The sequence below is a fragment of the Dermacentor variabilis genome, chromosome 3 (assembly GCF_050947875.1).
Source record: "Dermacentor variabilis isolate Ectoservices chromosome 3, ASM5094787v1, whole genome shotgun sequence".
Taxonomy (NCBI): domain Eukaryota; kingdom Metazoa; phylum Arthropoda; class Arachnida; order Ixodida; family Ixodidae; genus Dermacentor; species Dermacentor variabilis.
The window spans coordinates 89,126,357-89,143,821 of record NC_134570.1 but is presented as its reverse complement, the minus strand read 5'-3'; the positions used below and the strand labels follow the sequence as shown (position 1 = coordinate 89,143,821).

The window sequence follows — 17,465 nt, the reverse complement described above, 5'->3', positions numbered from 1 at the left end:
GTTGTTGTTGTTTTCGCGCAAATAGCTCATAGCTGCTGCGTAAGTGCGACGTGAGCAAATTCAATCAATTTTCTTGTATTTGTGCCATTGCAGCTCAGCCATAGTTCAGCCTTTGGCTGTGAATAGAACGCAGCATACAATGTACTATGTAGTACAACGACAAAAATTTACTAGGCCAGAGAGACACCATCAAAATCCATGACGTCACAGTGATCTGGTATACGGAAACTTGAAGGCGGCGTCCCCACCCGTCTTTTGTTTCTTGCGTCTTTTCTGGGCATACCGATCCTTCTCGAAGGGTAAAATTTCCGTTTGTCGCGTTCTATAGAATGGTAAATCACTCAAAATGTAACATCCCCTGACTTTTTGACTTGTACACAAACCGACCATCAGACAAGGACACGCGCTGATATTCGAGGAGAAATATTTATCGCAAGTGAAAGATCGCGCTCACTTGCCCAGTTCTAAAGAAAGATTAAAATTGAATTCAGGTTTACGTGATAAAACGCAAGATATGATTATGAGGCACGCCGGAACGGAGGACTCCGGATTAATTTTTATCACCTGTGGATCTTGAACGTCCACACAAAGACGGCACACGGACTTTTTTTTTCTATCTTTTCTTAATTTCTATCTTTTTTTTTATTTGCCTGTCCAGTTGTACAATTTCTCAGGTAAATCGCATGGAAAGGAATGCAGGTAGGCATGGATAACCACTGTCCACACAATCAAGTCGGAATGTAAAAATTTGCCGCCTTACTTAATGCTTGCTATTAATCGCGACAGCGTTTCTTCGCCTTGTAGTTCAGTCCTGGCATATTTAACGGGATAGCGTTAACGGCCCCGTATTACACAGAAACGGGGTGACGGCGCTGGACATCAATAGGGATCGAGTTAGTTGAGCTCACTCAGCACTGCGGTGCAGACGACAGTCTATACGAACGCGGTATGCTGGATACGGATCGTGCAAAATCATTGTTGAAAGTGCCCGTCTGTAGAAACACCCGATCCCGATGAGACTCGACAGAGCTCCAAAGGTGACAGGGATACCCACCGTGGTTGCATAGTGGATTTGGTATTGTACCGCTAAGCACGAGGTGGCGGGATCGAACGCCGGCCCCGGCGGAGGCATTTCTATGGGGACTAAATGCAAAAACACCCGTGTACTTTGATTTAGGTGCGCGTTCAAGTACCCTAGACCGTCAAAATTAATCCCGAGTCCCCCACTATGGCATGCCTTATAGTCAGATCGTGGTTTTGGCAGGCGAAAACCCCGTAACTTCATTTCTAATTTTAGTGTCAGGGATATAAATTCATCATGGGGACGTCACAGTCAATGTGGCGCGCGACGCGATGGTAAAATTGCTTATGTTGGTACACTTGTGAGACGACTTTCCGCGTAAGTTTATTCACGCCTCTTTTTAAGTCTTTGACAAATCATTTACCTCTCTACTCGTTTTCGTTTTTAACATGCAGTGATATCGCATCACATCACTACACTCGCTGCACCTGCGCGAAGCTGCCGCTCTTTCCGACGCCCAGCGGTAGCGTGCACCGCGGAAGAGGCTGCAATGTCCCCTTGAACAATAGTCCTCAGTTACATGCGAGAACACCCTCGACTGACTGCACGAGGCGGGTAAAACTTTCGCATGCCAAACCGCTCAATAAATTGGCATGCGAACAAGAGCAATTTACTTGACTCTGTCAACAACGGCAGTGGTGCAAAACAAAAAAGGCAACAGCAGTGGTACATGCTTGTTTCCTTTTTGTTTTGCACTATACCTGCCCGGAATTACGTAGAATTTCACCGGTTGGCATCGGCCCTTCGTGTTGTCGAGGCTGTTGCGGCACTGAACGGCAGGCTTGTGCGGGCATATGCATGGCAGACACAGTCTCGGAGCCCGTACTTCCGTACGCAACACACATATATAGGCGCGACTGCGCAGCCTATAGCGACTTCTTCATTTGCTTCCGCGAGCGACACTGCTCAGCAGCAACGGAGCGCAGGTTGGGAAGTCTGTACACAAAAAGAGTTCTTACGCTAAATGTGTTCGTATGAGCAGCTGCCATTCAATCGTTAGGCTGGATGCACTATTAGCGAAGGTGGTCGCCCAATGGCAAACAGCACCTGTGAACGAAAAGCTTCCTGAATTCGGCCCCACGTTCCTAATGTCATATGTCCAACGTCACAATAGGTTAGCATCTACTGTTGCGAACACTTGTAGCGTAAGGTTTCTTTTGCGAATATACGGGCCCAGGTGTTTGGATGCGTGTATGGTTCTGTGTGCTAAGTGTACTAACGCGTCTCTTCGTGCGTTTTTACGCTTGCTCACGGTGTACTTGTGTACAGTGGCTGTTTGTACGTGTACGTCACTGTATGCACTGTGTGCACAGCATGCACTGCATGTATAGCGTGTACCTGCAAGGCGTCGTCGTGAAGCAGGCGCAAGTGCTGCAGTTCCCCGCTGGTCAGATGGGCTGGGTCGCTGGTCGGGGTGGCGAACATGGGCGCCGTGGCCATCACGTCCTGGGTCGCCTCGGGCGTCATCGGCTCTTCAGGACGCGCGCGTGTGGGCCGGCGACCAGTGTATAAATTATAGTTAGTTATCAGCGCAGCATCTGCCCACGCGGACATAAGCGGCTAGAACATAGAAAGACTGTATTCTAGCCGTTTCTTCAAGCAACTGTTTTCTTGTAGCTGTGCCCTCCACTTCGCGGTTCGTATGCTTCTGGCCCTTTATGGGGGGAGAGTCAGCTTGGCCCGCTAGGTACGTGCTGGCTGATGCCTTGCCGATTGGACAACACGGGTCACCGACTATGTGCCCCGCTAAACAACTTGCTGCTGGACGCTGTCTATAGCCTAGCAGACAACTTGGGTCACTCGGTGTGTGCCCAGACAGACAACTCTAGCACTGCGCATGCGACGGTATGTGCACCCATTCTTGGCCAATCCCCTGTAATGGATGAAACACGGGGTATGTATACAGCCTTATATACGGGATGTTTCAGCGAACACTTTCAATTTTTTTAATTACCTGTTGCAGATAGCACCATTAATTCTAGTCCATGAGCCGGTCTATTCGAAAAGGTGCACATTACTTGCTCAAAGAATTCAAATGCACAATCGAGTAATTAACAAAACTCACTAATGAAGTTTTTAACTATTTAGTTTATGGCACACATTGCAATTTACAAATTCGAGAGACGGATCCACTTGGAACGAATTCTCAGGATGACGCCGGTTTCGATATGTTTATTCCCGAACTTTGCGGAGAAATGCATTGGCGTTCCAGTTACTTATGTCCTTCAACGCATAAAACGATATTTTGTTAAGAAAGTAAATGGAACGACAGTTCATTTTTACCGCAAAGTTTGACCGCCCATATCTTGTACATAGAGCCATCCACACAATTCTTTTCAAGTGGGTAGGCCTTGCAGCCTCACCCGCTAGAATTTCTGCATTGCAATATGTGTCACAGGGTAGTTAGTAAAAACTTAATCAGTTAATCTTGCTTAATTAGTCGATTATGCATTTCAATTTTTTTCTGCAAGTAATGTCCGCCCGTTCTGGTAGGCCAGCTCATGGACTAGAATTGTGCGATCTGCCACAGGCAAACTTTAAAGATTTTTGGAAGTATCCACTGAAACACCCTGTATATGATACATTGATAGCGCCTGATCCCCAACAAACACCTCAACAGTCCAGCGCCGCCAATTGATGGGCAGTCGCTGCAGCGAAGTTGCAGCCAGGATGCTATAGGGGTAGTGGGGGTCGCGCGGAGTTTAAACTGGGGTGCTGTGATTACAAGGCCCGCAATGTCGTGGTAGCATTTGGCATTGCTGTTGGCAATGAGATTAGCACTATGTGTGTCTGCTGATGTGCCTGTAAGGTTTCGTTATTTATGGATGGCAAGGGAGATATGCAGCGGGTCACACAAGAAAGCACTGCTGTACTATTGATCTGTCGCCAAGGCTTTATACACTGAAACAGACAAAACCATAAAGCTTTCGCTGACATTGAGGATCATATTTGATGGTTTCTGCCACAATATCTTATTGCCGCCAAGTCCGCTAATTGCTACCATGTACTCGCAATTCCAACTCACCCAGACCAACACCTAGTCATAAATTATGTATATGCTAATTTATCGCTGCAGAATAATCGAGACATGGGCCAGTTGGTACATATTTTTTGAAGACTAGAAACAGCGCACAAAGGATGAAGTGCGGTAAAAGGCACAGAACGAGCGCTGACTCGCAACTGAAGTTTTATTGCGAAAAAGCACGCAAGACATGCCAGACACTCATGCTCCAGGAAATGAAAAAAAAACATCGGAAACGTAGACTACAAATCATCCTTCAAGGTACAAAACCTGAGCGTCATGCAACATAATTGACAATATACTGATGCTATTGTCAACATTTTTCTTTATATATTATGCCTCAATGGCCAGGCTCGCACGCCTACTCTGACTGCAGTACAAAATCGGTTGTATTTTCCCTGTTTCTTTTTTTTTTCAACATACGCCGCCCATTCACACTGACCGCAATGTCCAGGCAAGAAGCGCAAATGAAGGTTTTAGAGCGATAGCTCTACTGCTCCAAGTACAAACCCAGAAAACGTCTGGTTCCGTAAATATGACCTTCAAGCTCAGCCAAGGTCATACTGGGACTTAGCCTGCCACTACCTGCGGCTGCTGCGTGCGCCGCGTGGGCGCCGATATCTTGAAAGCGATCTGCGATGCGCACAAAGTGCGCCGAGTGCTGGCAGCTTCGCATGCGCTGTGCTTTCGACGCTTCGTCCGCGTTGAAGCGAGACGCAGGATGAAGGTCAATTCGGTCGCGGCTGCTGCCGTGCCGAGCAGCGTCTGTGCGTTGTGTTGTGGTGCAATTGTAGATGCGATAGTCGCTGACGGCACCCGAGCAGCCTCTGTGTCCTTTCCCAGAGCAAGCAAACCTCGCTATCGCTCGACAAACTTGGTTTAACCGCGTTCAACCACGGCAATCTTTTTTTTGTAAGTGATTTTTGATGCTCGTTTAATCCGGTTTTAACGTAACGCTGCGTTTACCCTGCAGTGAATCATTCCGCACGTGGTCGGGTACTGATAGATAATGCCCAGTGAACACGGAACAAACGGTTTCTTGTAGTCCCATGACAGCTGGAGCAGCGAAGCAAAGAAGATAGCTGCGTCAAGGAAGCTTGTGACCAATGTAAGAACACTCTCCACATACCGGCCTGTTGCGCTTTACCTTTACTCTGACCCATCCGGGGCACGAGGATGACTGTCCCAAGCTATGCTGCGAGTGCTAATGCCTGTATGGTGACACTACGCCCAGCAACACTCTCTGTTAACCCTTTAACGGCCAATCTCGAGCCGTACTCGCCATGGGAGGCTTCTGTGCTATTGTCCGGTGATTGTGTGTCTCTAGTAGGTGTAGAGATGTATTATAGCGAATCGGCTGTCCTTGGTTTTTTTGCGCCTCTTCTCGTGGCCGGCCGTTGGTGGTCGGACTTTCACCGCAGATATGAAGGGCACCTGCTCTTGGGCAACGGAGCGGCGGGGTGCGCTCGTCGCCGAATTCAAACAACAAATATGTCAGATTAAATAACCTTCGATGCGAACGTAGTTCTCGAGAGCTTACGAGTTCTAGTTTATGCGATGTGCAACGGTAAACAAAAAAAGACATTTCGTCAAATTTCATTACACATCCAGGGCTTTTCCGGAAATCCTGAAGATAGGTAACGGGCGACAACTCGAAGGTGTAACTTGGCCCCGTTGAAGACAGGCGTTCGTAACGTCGCTGAGCGTGTAGGCGGAATAGCGGGGTCTCCCGGCGCCTGCTTTCGCGCCAGCGTTTGGGTGCGCCTAGAAATTTAGAAGCTGTGGTAGAGCGCTCGGAAACAATATAAAAAAGATTGAGCAACCTCGCTGAACTGGAACTGTCCAAGGAATGCGTAACATTACATGGCGATCGGCATGGTGCGGAATATTTTATGCGTGGTAATGATGTCAATGTGTTATTGTGTTCAATGGGTTGTTGGTCACTGTACTCCAGATGGCAGCTATCCACCGGGCATACAATGGGCTTAAACTGCGCATTCTCGCCCTCTACTGGGAAAGGGGTTTTGTGGCTTCACATGAACGTTTTCGACCGACTCGCCATATAACGCCACGCAGTGAAAAATGAGAGCGCTGAGAAATGCGTGCGCTCCTTTTCTGCCGCCGCACTCTCCCCATGTGGCGGATGCAGTAAAGGGCCCCGGTACCACCACACATGTACTGGCTAACGGGTCTGTTCTATACAGAATTACGCAATGCTTAAAAACAAACGCTGCATAAATGCCTTCATTGGAACTATACGCCTTCAAATGTATCATTACTTTAATAAAGCAAATAGCTTTCCAAAAGCGTTCGGCTATTTCTTTACATTGACAATTAGTTTGGGTGGTTCTAGCTCAATTTTTTTCTTAGTTTGTTACAGAGTTGTACACGTTACAGAAAAAATGTAACCATTTACGATTACAATTACATCGTTCGAAAATGTTTTCGGTTGCAGTTACAAATTACTGCCTCACGAAATTAGTTCATGGGGCAATTGCTGAAAAGTAGCCGCTTACCTGCGTTTACTTGTACGTTACTTTCGTCCAAACATTTCTTAACATTGCATATGTGCTAGTAAAAAGAACTAGCCGCTAAGCCACCGCCGTGGTGACTTAGCGGCTATCGTGTTACGCTGCTAAGCACGAGGTCCCGAGATCAAATCCTGTCCGCGCACGGCGGCCGCATTTCGACGGGGGCGAAATCCAAAAACGCACGCGTCCCGTGTATTGGGAGCACGTTATAGAACCCCAGGCGTTCAAAATTAATTCGGAGTCCCCACTACGGCTTGCCTCGTAATAATATTGTGGTTTTCGCCCGTCAAACCCCAGAATTCAATTCATACATTGCTTATTAATAAAGGGAAATCAGACATCCACCCGTTCGTAGCAGTCGCTACAAAGGAAACCCATACATACGGGTTCTTCGAAAGAAAAGCTTCAAGAGTTCAAGAAAAATTTGTCCTCGCCCGGGACTCGAACCCGGGACCACCGGCATCTCAATCTCACCGTGGCGCGCTGTTAAAATTTCATTTTGGATGTTAACGTAGAGACGCCACGACTTCCGCCTTCGGTGCCTACGACGCGCTAAATGTAAGCCAAACGCGGTCGTCCTCAGCGAGCCGCTGCGTTTTTAGCCAGTTTAGCCAGAGGACTCGTGGCGGCGCCCTAGGGCGGCCGCGATATCTCGGCCAGCAGCTATCGGCCAGTAGCAGAGAATGACATAATAGTGCGTCCGACGACGAAATAGTCCGTCTAGAAGAGAGTGAGGAGAGGGCCTTCTGTTGAAAAGAGAGCGTTCGAGAGAAAGGTGACTTCGCGATCCGCCGGCGAGCTCCACTCACCGCGTACGATAGCGAAAATTCGCTGAGATATGAGACAGCAGCGTATGCTACCCGCAGACTATCATAAGAAGCCAACAAACACTGACACCAAGGATAACATAGGGCAAATTATTTACTTGTGCTTGATAAATGAAATAAAGAAACGATAAATTAGTGGAAATGAAAGTGGATGAAAAAACAACTTGCCGCAGGTGGGGAACGATCCCACAACCTTCGCATTTCGCGTGCGATGCTCTACCAATTGACCTACCGCGGCGCCGTTTGCCCATCCACTTTCTTGGGCATTTATGTTTCCTAGTAGAACCCTGAGAGTGTTAGCCAGCGCCACCACTCACAAACCTTGGTGGCGGATGTGGAACCTCCTTTCTGCCGCAAGCGTCACGAGAACGTGATCTTATTGGGTGAAGGCAACGGTCAATAAACCGACACATGCTACCTGAAGGCATCAATCGAGACCCTCGTTGTGTAATAAACGAGAAGAAAGGGGGTTCACCGAGGGGCCCGATTTTTATTAGACATATCATGAGAAGCCAACAAACACTGACACCAAGAACAACATAGGCGAAATTACTTGTGCTTGATATGAAATAAAGAAACGATAAATTAATTGATGCCTTCAGGTAGCATATATATATATATGTGTGTGTGTGTGTGTGTGTGTGTGTGTGTGTGTGTGTGTGTGCGTGTGCGTGCGCGCGTGTGTGTTTGTGTGTGTGTGCGTGTGTGTGCGTGCGTGTGTGTGTGCGTGCGTGCGTGTGTGTGTGTGTGTGTGCGTGCGTGCGTGTGTGTGTGTGTGTGTGTGTGTGTGTGTGTGTGTGTGTGTGTGTGTGTGTGTGTGTGTGTGTGTGCGCGCGCGTGTGTGCGCGCGCGTGCGTGCGCGTGCGTGCGCGTGCGTGTGTGTGTGTGTGTGTGTGTGTGTGTGTGTGTGTGTGTGTGTGTGTGTGTGTGTGTGTGTGTGTGTGTGTGTGTGTGTGTGTGTGTGTGTGTGTGTGTGTGTGTGTGTGTGTGTGTGTGTGTGTGTGTGTTCACCGGTTGCCTTCACCCAAAAGGATCACGTTCTCGCGACGCCTGCGGCAGAAGGAATGTTCCACATCCGTCGCCAAGATCTGTGAGTGGCGGCGCTGGCTAACACTCCCATGGTTCTACCACGAAACATAAATACCCAAGAAAGTGGATGGGGAAACGGCGCCGCGTTAGCTCAATTGGTAGAGTATCGCACGCGAAATGCGAAGGTTGTGGGATCGTTCCCCACCTGCGGCAAGTAGTTTTTTTCATCCACTTTCATTTCCATTAATTTATTGTTTCTTTGTTTAATTTATCAAGCACAAGTAATTTCCCCTATGTTTCCCTAGGTGTCAGTGTTTGTTGGCTTCTTATGGTATGACTAATAAAATCAGGCCCCTCGGTGAACCCCCTTCCTTCTCGTTTACCCGCAGACTAATTTCACCAAGCCCGAGGCGCGGTTGAAGGCCCCTTTAAAGCGTCCTCGCAAACATCTCCTCGAAAGGCTGCATCTACACGAGGCTTCAGAAATCGAGAGGACACGCGCGTAATTTAAATAGCGCGCATCCGATTCCAAACTCGCCGCACGAATCAATTGGCGTGGCCTCGAAAAAAGCCGCCAGCACAGCGCGAAAGCACCGGCCTTTCCGGTTTCACGTGCACGCACGCACCATGGCAGGCCTGCACGGGCCAACCTGCACGTGAGATGCAGCAATCGGCAAGGTACACCTCGCATAAAAATCAATGGCTGAGAAAGCGCGTGTCCTCGGCCTTGTTTTGCTAACGTAATCGTGGCCGTCCGCAATAACAAGAGTGCAGTTGGCGCTCGCCCAATCGGCATGTGCACTGTGTCCCGTCTCGCGCGTTCAATTATGCGCACGCGGCTCGGCCGTGCGTCCGCCGTCGTTTCTGCATGCATCGCATCACCAGCACGTCCTGCGCAATACCTCGGCAATTAAAGTATTTGTAAACCGGTCACTCGGAGTGCGCGGATAGAATATAACCTTATCTAATGACAAAACTCGGATGCAGGAGTTTGAAAACAGAGCCCAAGAAAGAAAGAAAGAACAAGTTGACTGTGAACTTGATGACGGCTAATGCTCCTAACAACAGCAAGGAAAAAAAAAGAGAAAAACAACAAATTTCATATGCGCAAATACACAACGTCTAATATTTGCTATGTCCATTTCTTTATTTTTTTCTTTTTTTTTTTTTTTGTCGTCTGTGGCAGACGAAGCAATTCGATTATTTCGGGTGGGCTATTTAAAGAAGCGGACATTACCTGCAAGTACAATTGCAGTTAACAAAGATCCAATAAACGTTTTTCAGTGATTGCTCTAAGGTCGACGCTGCATATGCGTAATCAAAGCCGGATAAGTAAACAAGCGGTGTACCCTCACCAGAGAACCCAGAAGTAGCGCCCATTTTGATACATCTATTTCAAAAATCAGCTACGAGATGCACAGAATTACACCAAGAAATGCTAAGTGTTTCTTAGTTGAACAGGCGCACCCAGACTAGCTTTCCCACACATTCCAATGATGGGCGCTTTCAACTGGAGGTAAACAAGCAGAGCACGTGTCGTAGGTGATCATTATGTATTCTTTGGCAAACTGTCAAAACACATCCTCTCGGCTGTCGCCGGTACATTCATTTAGCGAGCGGTTAATTTCACCTCCAATTCCATCCACGCAGTTGTGTGCACGGGAGCGCAGCTCCTTACGCACTCGGCCTGTCGCATAGCGCACCCATTTCAGTGGGTAAGAGTCAGGACACTTGTAAACGTTGCACTGCCTGCACATTGGCGGCGCCACAAATTGCAACGCTACTCTTCTTTGTTCGTTATAACAGTGTGAATAAACGCATTTTTTTTTTCTCCTCTTGGGCAAGTAGTACGCTAACGATAAGCGAATACGTACACAGTGCTAAGGCCTAAATCCGAGCTATAGTTGGCGAGGCAATATTTCTCGAGCCGGTATAGTCAGTGCTTTTTGCGCGTTTGCTACTGAAGTCTCTAGCGCTGTTTTCTTCAAAAAAACGTGTAATGGCCTGCATTTTTTAAGAAAAGATCAAGGGTAGGATTTAGTGCTTACCGCTGCTTTGATCTTGTTCAGATTTCTCAACGATTATATAAAAGAAATTTTATATATATTTCCTTTTCTTTTCCTTCTTCTTCTTCTTTTTTTTTATATTTCGGAAAGAACCGAGCGTCGATGTTTGCCTGCTTTTCCCCGCCCCTGTAGTTAAGAGTCTATGGCATTCTGCATCTATAGAGAACGAGGTTGTGGGTTCGATCCCCGGCCGTGGCTGCGACATTCCGAGATAGGGGGGCGAAATGCAAAAGCGCGCTCGTGTACTTCGATTTGAGGCGCGCGTTAGGGATACCCAGGTCCTGGTGGTGGTCGAAATTAACCCGCTGCTCTCCGTTACATGGTGTAGGGCGCCTTAAGGGGCCCTGAACCACTTTCCATCGAAGTGGAGAAATACATTTGAAGTGAACATAGGCTATTTCAGAACCACTTTGCCGCAAAAAGTACTTCAATGCGTTCAGCAGAAACGGAGTTATCGGCAATCAAACACGGCCTCCAGTTGTGCTCCCGTTCCTCCTCCAATGACTTGCACTGCGAAGGCTACGGCGGAGACGTCACCGTGGCGCGCAGTTCAAATTTCCGATTTGGTGCCTATGTAGCGCTAAACGTAAGCCAAACGCGGCTGTCCTCAGAGAGCCGCAGTGCGCTTAGCCACTCGACTCGCGGCAGCACCTCGCGGCGGCCGCGGTGTAGCCGAGCGCAGCGACCAATAGCAGCCGCGTATTGAAGTGTGCTTTATGACGAAATAAAGCACACAGAAAAGAGCGAGGGTCATGGGGTTTTTGAAACGAGAGCGTTTGAGAAAAAGGTGACTTCGCGCTCCGCTTGCGAGCTCCACGGATCGCGTACGAAAGCAGAACTTGGCTGAGATGTTCACAACAGCGTATTCTACCCGCGGACTATATTTCACCAAGCCCGAGGCGTGGTTCAGGACCCTTTTAACGCGCGCCTCCTCCCCCGTTCCGGAGCTGGCGGCGAGGAGGGCATCGAAGCACCCCATGGGCACCCCATATACTGCATGGCATTTCCCAAAGCGCGTCTGTTGCTTTTTGGACGTTGTGCCGTACGATTAGTTTTCGCTGTGAACAGCCCGCGGAACCTTGTTGTCCACGTCTCTGAGTTCCGCTGTCTTTCGCAACGCTTCATTTGGCTCTCGGCTAAATTCGAGCGAGTGCAACGTAAACATATAGGTGCAGGTGACTCTATGTGTCACGCGATTAAACATTTTGTTACCACCGTTTTTCGAGGGTATTAACGCCTTGCGTGAGGCGTACCGCTGAGTTGTCCCTAATGGCGTCCCACGTAGTGGTGGTACCTTTCAAATGTCACTGGATTACTCGGCAATCCAGGAGGAAAAGTAGTAGCGAGGAACCGATATGTGATGTTAAACATGTATATAAATTTAGCAAAAAACACAAACGAAAAAGAGAGGGGTGCTTTTATCTGAACAACCTAGAGAAATCGGCTTTCTCCACACACATGAAGATGCTAACGTTAGATTGTTATCGTTCCATCTAATCAAGCAAGCATAGTTCTTTCAGGTTCGTAAGTGACGGGTAGAAAATAAGATCTGCCATTGAAAACGTATTGTGTGACTAGGATTTGGTTGGTTTGTTGGATCAATTCCGCAGCCATCTGACTTCTTACCCCGGATGAATATTTTACGTGATCGTTCGCGAATTAATCTTGAACAGAATTGGACGCAATTCGGCACTATAATGGTAAAAGGGGCCTCAGGACAATATATGTATAGCCTTCTCACGTAAGTACTATACGTACTTTCAATGTCTTGGCCGGCGAATGACACGACCCGAGGTGCTGACTTCTTGGTCGCTCCTTCGGGAACTGCAAGGGGAAGGATTACACTCAGCAATGTGTGCTCGCATTTGCGCTGAGCATATCTGAAAGATGGTCATGCTTTAATGTCCCAGCCAAACGTGTAGTGGCGCGACTAAAACATTCGGAGCAAATTACCGCCGTTCCCAGGAATCGCAAACATTCAGCGTCGCTTGAAGGGACACTAAAGAGAAACGTAATTGAAACTGTATTAGCAAACTGCCTTTTTCACAATACCCAAAGATGCCGCTCATACTGCCATCTAGTGGTGGTTTTTCTAAGCCAGAAAAGACGCGAGAACGAAGAACAGGTGGCGACGCCACCTTGAATTATCCGCTACAGCTAGCCATGACGTCATAGATTTTTACGGCGTCTGTGGAGAGCGAATACGAAAAAAAAATCTTGGAGTTTATGTACTTTGACGTTATTGACGTCACGCTGACGCATGAGGGCTCGGACTTTGACGCGAAATTAAACTATTTGAACTTTGACCTTTATTTCGTCATCTAATAGTCAACTTATTACCGCAAAAAAACGCGAAAATATATTTCTGAAAGAATATATTATCAGTCGGAACTTATTCAGTACATTTCGATTAATGTCCCTTCTGTGGGGAGGCTGAAGAGGAGGAGCGGAGAAGGAAGAAGGGAGAAGACGTTCTGGCGGACAGCCGATTCTCTATTTCATTACACCCTTTAGAATTGCGCACCCAGTACGTCAATTTTTGTGGTGCGAAAAAGATTTTTTTTTTCATTCTTGCCGCCACCCATGCTTCAAAAACTTATAGTATGCACGCAATGCGCTAGTCTTCCCTTTTCTTTTTTCGCTTTGAAGCCATGCAGTAGAGCTTGTCTGAACCGAAACAGATATCGTCGACTTCATGCAAAGGGCAACATGCACTTGTTATGTCGTTTCATGATCTTGAAAGCCACTGCGCGGCTGAAATAATGTGCGTAATCACTCATATGAGCGGTATCTGCTCTCAATGGAAGATGATAGCGCTTCCTCGGTATGTTAAGGTAGGCAAAAAAAGAAAAAGATACTGAGAACTGCATAGGTTGAAGAAGCCACGTTAAGGTCACAAAGCAAGAGCAACTTATGGGCTAGTCAGCGACTCGTGCGGAACATACCAAATGTTGGAATGCTGTCCATATTGGGTAGTACAAGATCAACCGGCGCGGTGGCAGCTGGAGCTTTCGGCTTGTTCTTTTTCGCCTTCTTCCAGGGCAAAACGAAGATGACGATTACGATGGTGATTAGAATGACATACCCACAACGGTGGACTGGCACGGAAGCGATCGGTATAACAGTAATACAAGGGGAGAGTGTGACAGTGTGCTTGCCGGCTTCCACATGCTTATCTGTATGACAAAAATTGTATTGAGGTTAGGTGAGATTAGGTTGGAAAAAGTTTCATTTTTTTTTTTCAGTTTCATTTCAAGTTTCTCTTCATTTATCGTTTTTTTTTTTTTCTTGCAAAGCTTGCCTGGCGCTTGGTTTGATGCCACGGTTTGGCGCCTGTCGCCATAAATTGCAGTAGTTGGCTTAGCGAAAATGGTTTCGCAGCCACTCTTGTGTGGCCAATCAAGGCCGGGCTGCGGCGGCGTGCTCGGTATCAATCAGTAACGTAACCTGCGTTATAGTCCCGAAATTTCCCTTTGCCGCGTAATTGCCAATAATTATAAAATAAGATTGATCTTGCGTACAAGTCATACAAATGGACAACACTTCCATGGCGCAATATTTCTTTTTTCGTTGATCCATAATTTATTTGATTCTCACGTCATGCTTTGCCACGGCTCCACTTTGCAAGGTCGGGTTAGGTTAGATTAGGCTAGGTTAGTCAAAAAAAAAAAAGATATTCACACTTTTCGTTCTAAAATTTGTATACACTAGCAGAGCACGTATACGTCATTATTTCTACACAGTCACTTCCCTCGTCAGCAAACTTGGTCCAGCAGTCATAAGCGTCCGTGAAGGAGCGCGCTATGGAGAATATGCAGGCAAAGTTCGAAGTGTGTGGTTTGAATGCGGCCTGCGCAATAAATTACGTGTACGAGTGCTACGGGGCGTTGTGAGTACGTTTTACTATTACAGCGCAAAATTTCCCCCGTGCACTGCACTGGCATAACTACGAATGCGACCAAGATAAAACTTAGCAAAAACAACGGGCGGCCCACACAGGCAGATCTGCGTGCGAAGTGAAATGCAGCTTTTGCAAGGAAAAAATTCTTAAAGCCAAATGCTCGAAATCGTCGCGCAGCCCTTAGCAGCTACATCTATACCAATGTTCCGAGAGAATGCTGCATTATACAAAATTTAGATTAAGTAAAAAGGGAGCGGGGTTGAGAAGGGGCATGAGATATATTAACGCTTCTGGTTGAATGAGAAGGGTTACAAACAATTATTGGACCTTTCTTTTTGTTGTTGTTTTTTTTTTCGGTATTTTCATGCGGTATACAATGTTCGACCGGTGTCCTCGCTGAGCTAAACGAGACATCTTGTTTATGTTTGGTGAAAGTAACGGCCCGGGGCATGATGCATGTTGTGTTGGCTAAGTTCAGTGAGGGTGCGTAAATTGCGGCCTTTGGAATAAATTACGCATGCAAGCACTCGAGAGCGTTAGAAGTGTTTTGCGAGCTCGTAAAATCTAGCCGATTTTCTTGGCTCAACTATAAAAGCGACCGAGGTCACATTTAGCGAAAATGTGGGAACGGTTACGTGAAATTTGTGTGCGGATCGAGTAATGTGTGTGTAGAATAAATACAGCTTTCACAAAATTAATTGCTTAAGGAAGTTCTCGAAAGTGTCATACGACCGTTATCAGTTATGCTTCGCACTGTCTCTAAACAACTCTGCGTTGCGCCTGCGGTTCTGGGGCTAAATTTCGGTAGTCTATGTGCCAAAACCAAATTGAGACATACATGCCGCAGTGGGGTACTCCGTATGACTTTTCTCCACCTCTAGTTCTTCGACGTGCACCTAAATCTAAGCACAGGAGCGTTCTAGCATTTCTATTCGACGCAGCCTCAAACTCGATTTTAACGTCTGGCAAGAGCTGACAGTCGTGTATTTCAACTACGGAAGCACGTTTCAACTGTCTTTAAGCGCTAATAAATATAGGGTGTCCCAGGTAACTTTAGCCAAGCCGTTAAAAAAGAAAGAAAGGGGGAGACCTCCTGTGCATGCTCGATTTGACGACCGGGGACCGTAGATTTCATTATCGTGCCTTGCACATGTGTTTTAATGCGAAGGTGTTAGCCTCTCGTTGGTCGGCATTTTTCGTGTCCATGTCCGTGGGCAAACATGTGGCACATACAACGCGGTGTCCGTGGGAAAATTGTCGACACATACACGACGGACACGCAGGGTTCGTCGAAGACTCAGCACTAACGAGTGCACGCTTATACATTTCCGGGCCCATGTCGCTAGCTTCCATTCAGTTCTCTTGTAAGCACGTTATAAAGGCGCGCGCATGCGGGCGCTTGTAGCCCAGCGACGTCAACAAACACTCCACTTCACGCGGCGCACGCTCCACGCTGCTTATATATCCACCGCTCTCGCTGGTCGCGGAGGCAAGGTCTAGTCGAGAAGCGCAAAAGATTTGTTCCCGGTGGAGAATTCAAAGTAATTGTTAGACCATCCAACAACGTGCGACATGTTTCGAAGCACCCGCAGGCCTCGGCGAGCCCCAACCCACGGACCAATCCGCGGGTTGTAGCTTTAGTGTCACCGTTGCCGCTTTGGTCTTCTGGAGGCGCCGCCAATAATGCGAAGTAATGGCACGCCACAGGTGCGAGACAGTCTGTCCGACACAGCGGTCGCCAAATCGGGCGTCAGTGCCCACTTCTTCACCTATTTCACAGCGCCGGCAGCCAGAGTGCGAGCGTAAACAAACTCGACCCCATTCCGCAATGCCGGCACGCCATGGACAAACGCCTACAACACGCGCTAAGAAACCTCCTCCGTAGTGCCTAGGCAGAGTCAAGGAGCAAAAGTCGCCAGATTTTCTCTCTTACGCCCGCTCTTACTCGCGCCGGGCACAAACGGCTGACGATCCCTCACGTAAACGTCTCGTGACGCAAAGTGCAGTGTAAGTGACCGCGCGTGAGCAGCATGAAGTGTGCCTCATTGGTGTGTCTTTTCGGCTTCTTTGTTCTGTTGACTATGGTCCAAGCGCGTATATACTAGGCAGAACTGCACAGTTGCGTACTGAAATTCGGAGCTATGCTTCTGACTACTATTTTTGGTACCTTAGTTCGCCTAGGCAACATTTCGGTAGTTAATTTTCAGACATGTTTGTATCGCTTGGTTTCTAGCGCACCTCTTCAAGTGTCAGATATTTCTCATTTGCAATGCTTATTTCGAAGTCTCCAGCAGCATTATGTTTTTGGCACTTTCGTGGTGTCATAAGCTGCCTGAGCAAGTTGCTTATCAAGATGAACGTTCCATCTCAGGATTCTGCTTGTGTGGATTTTCCTTTAGTGTATTTTTTTTAAATAGCTAGAAAGTACTGGCTTTCCATCTTGAATCTCGTGGCCCCAGATGCAGGTGCTGGCATGCAGGCCGTGCCATTTTGGTCATTCATTAGTATGTCATATTACTACCTCCTACTAATCAGTTTTAATCTTTTAGATATAACTGTGGCATTGTGACTGCTAGTCATTTTCTGAGTGTTAACACCTTTCTCTCATTACTTTTGTTTTAGTCAAGTTGAATTTTCGAGAATTTTTTTATTGAAGTTCTTTCTTTTTATCCACGTTTAGCTGTTTGTGTACAGCTAGAACTTGCAATGAATATTTTCATACATGTACCTGGCTGGGTGCCAATCATCTTCAAAATAAAGCTTTATCAATTGTATACATAAAAAGTAACATTGATGTGACATTGTCAGTCTCACTTGTGTGCTTTGCCTACTGTTTACTGAGCTCACTTTTTTCATGTAGCCATTGCAGGATTTGTACTGATTCACAAGGATCAAAATACAGATTTACGATTTTATGAGCCCAGTTTCCACATTTTGATGAGTGCTAGGGCTATAAAAATGTTGACAGTGCCATCGGCCATACCATGCTGAATACGCCGGTTCTCGTC

At 47.2% G+C, this 17,465-nt stretch overlaps 1 protein-coding gene across 2 annotated transcripts in view; it reads right to left on the bottom strand.

Annotated features, from left to right (window-relative positions):
* The window catches only part of LOC142576022 (uncharacterized), a 52,456-nt gene extending 38,881 nt beyond the window's left edge, over positions 1-13,575 (bottom strand). For both annotated transcript variants that reach the window (XM_075685899.1, XM_075685901.1), the window contains exons 1-3: positions 13,502-13,575; positions 12,315-12,380; positions 2,420-2,553 (exon numbers count right to left, since the gene is read on the bottom strand). In XM_075685899.1, the coding sequence (XP_075542014.1) occupies positions 2,420-2,553; positions 12,315-12,380; positions 13,502-13,523 (222 nt within the window). In that variant the 5' untranslated portion in view covers positions 13,524-13,575. The remainder of the gene's footprint in view (positions 1-2,419; positions 2,554-12,314; positions 12,381-13,501) is intronic.
* Positions 13,576-17,465: the final 3,890 nt, after the last annotated feature.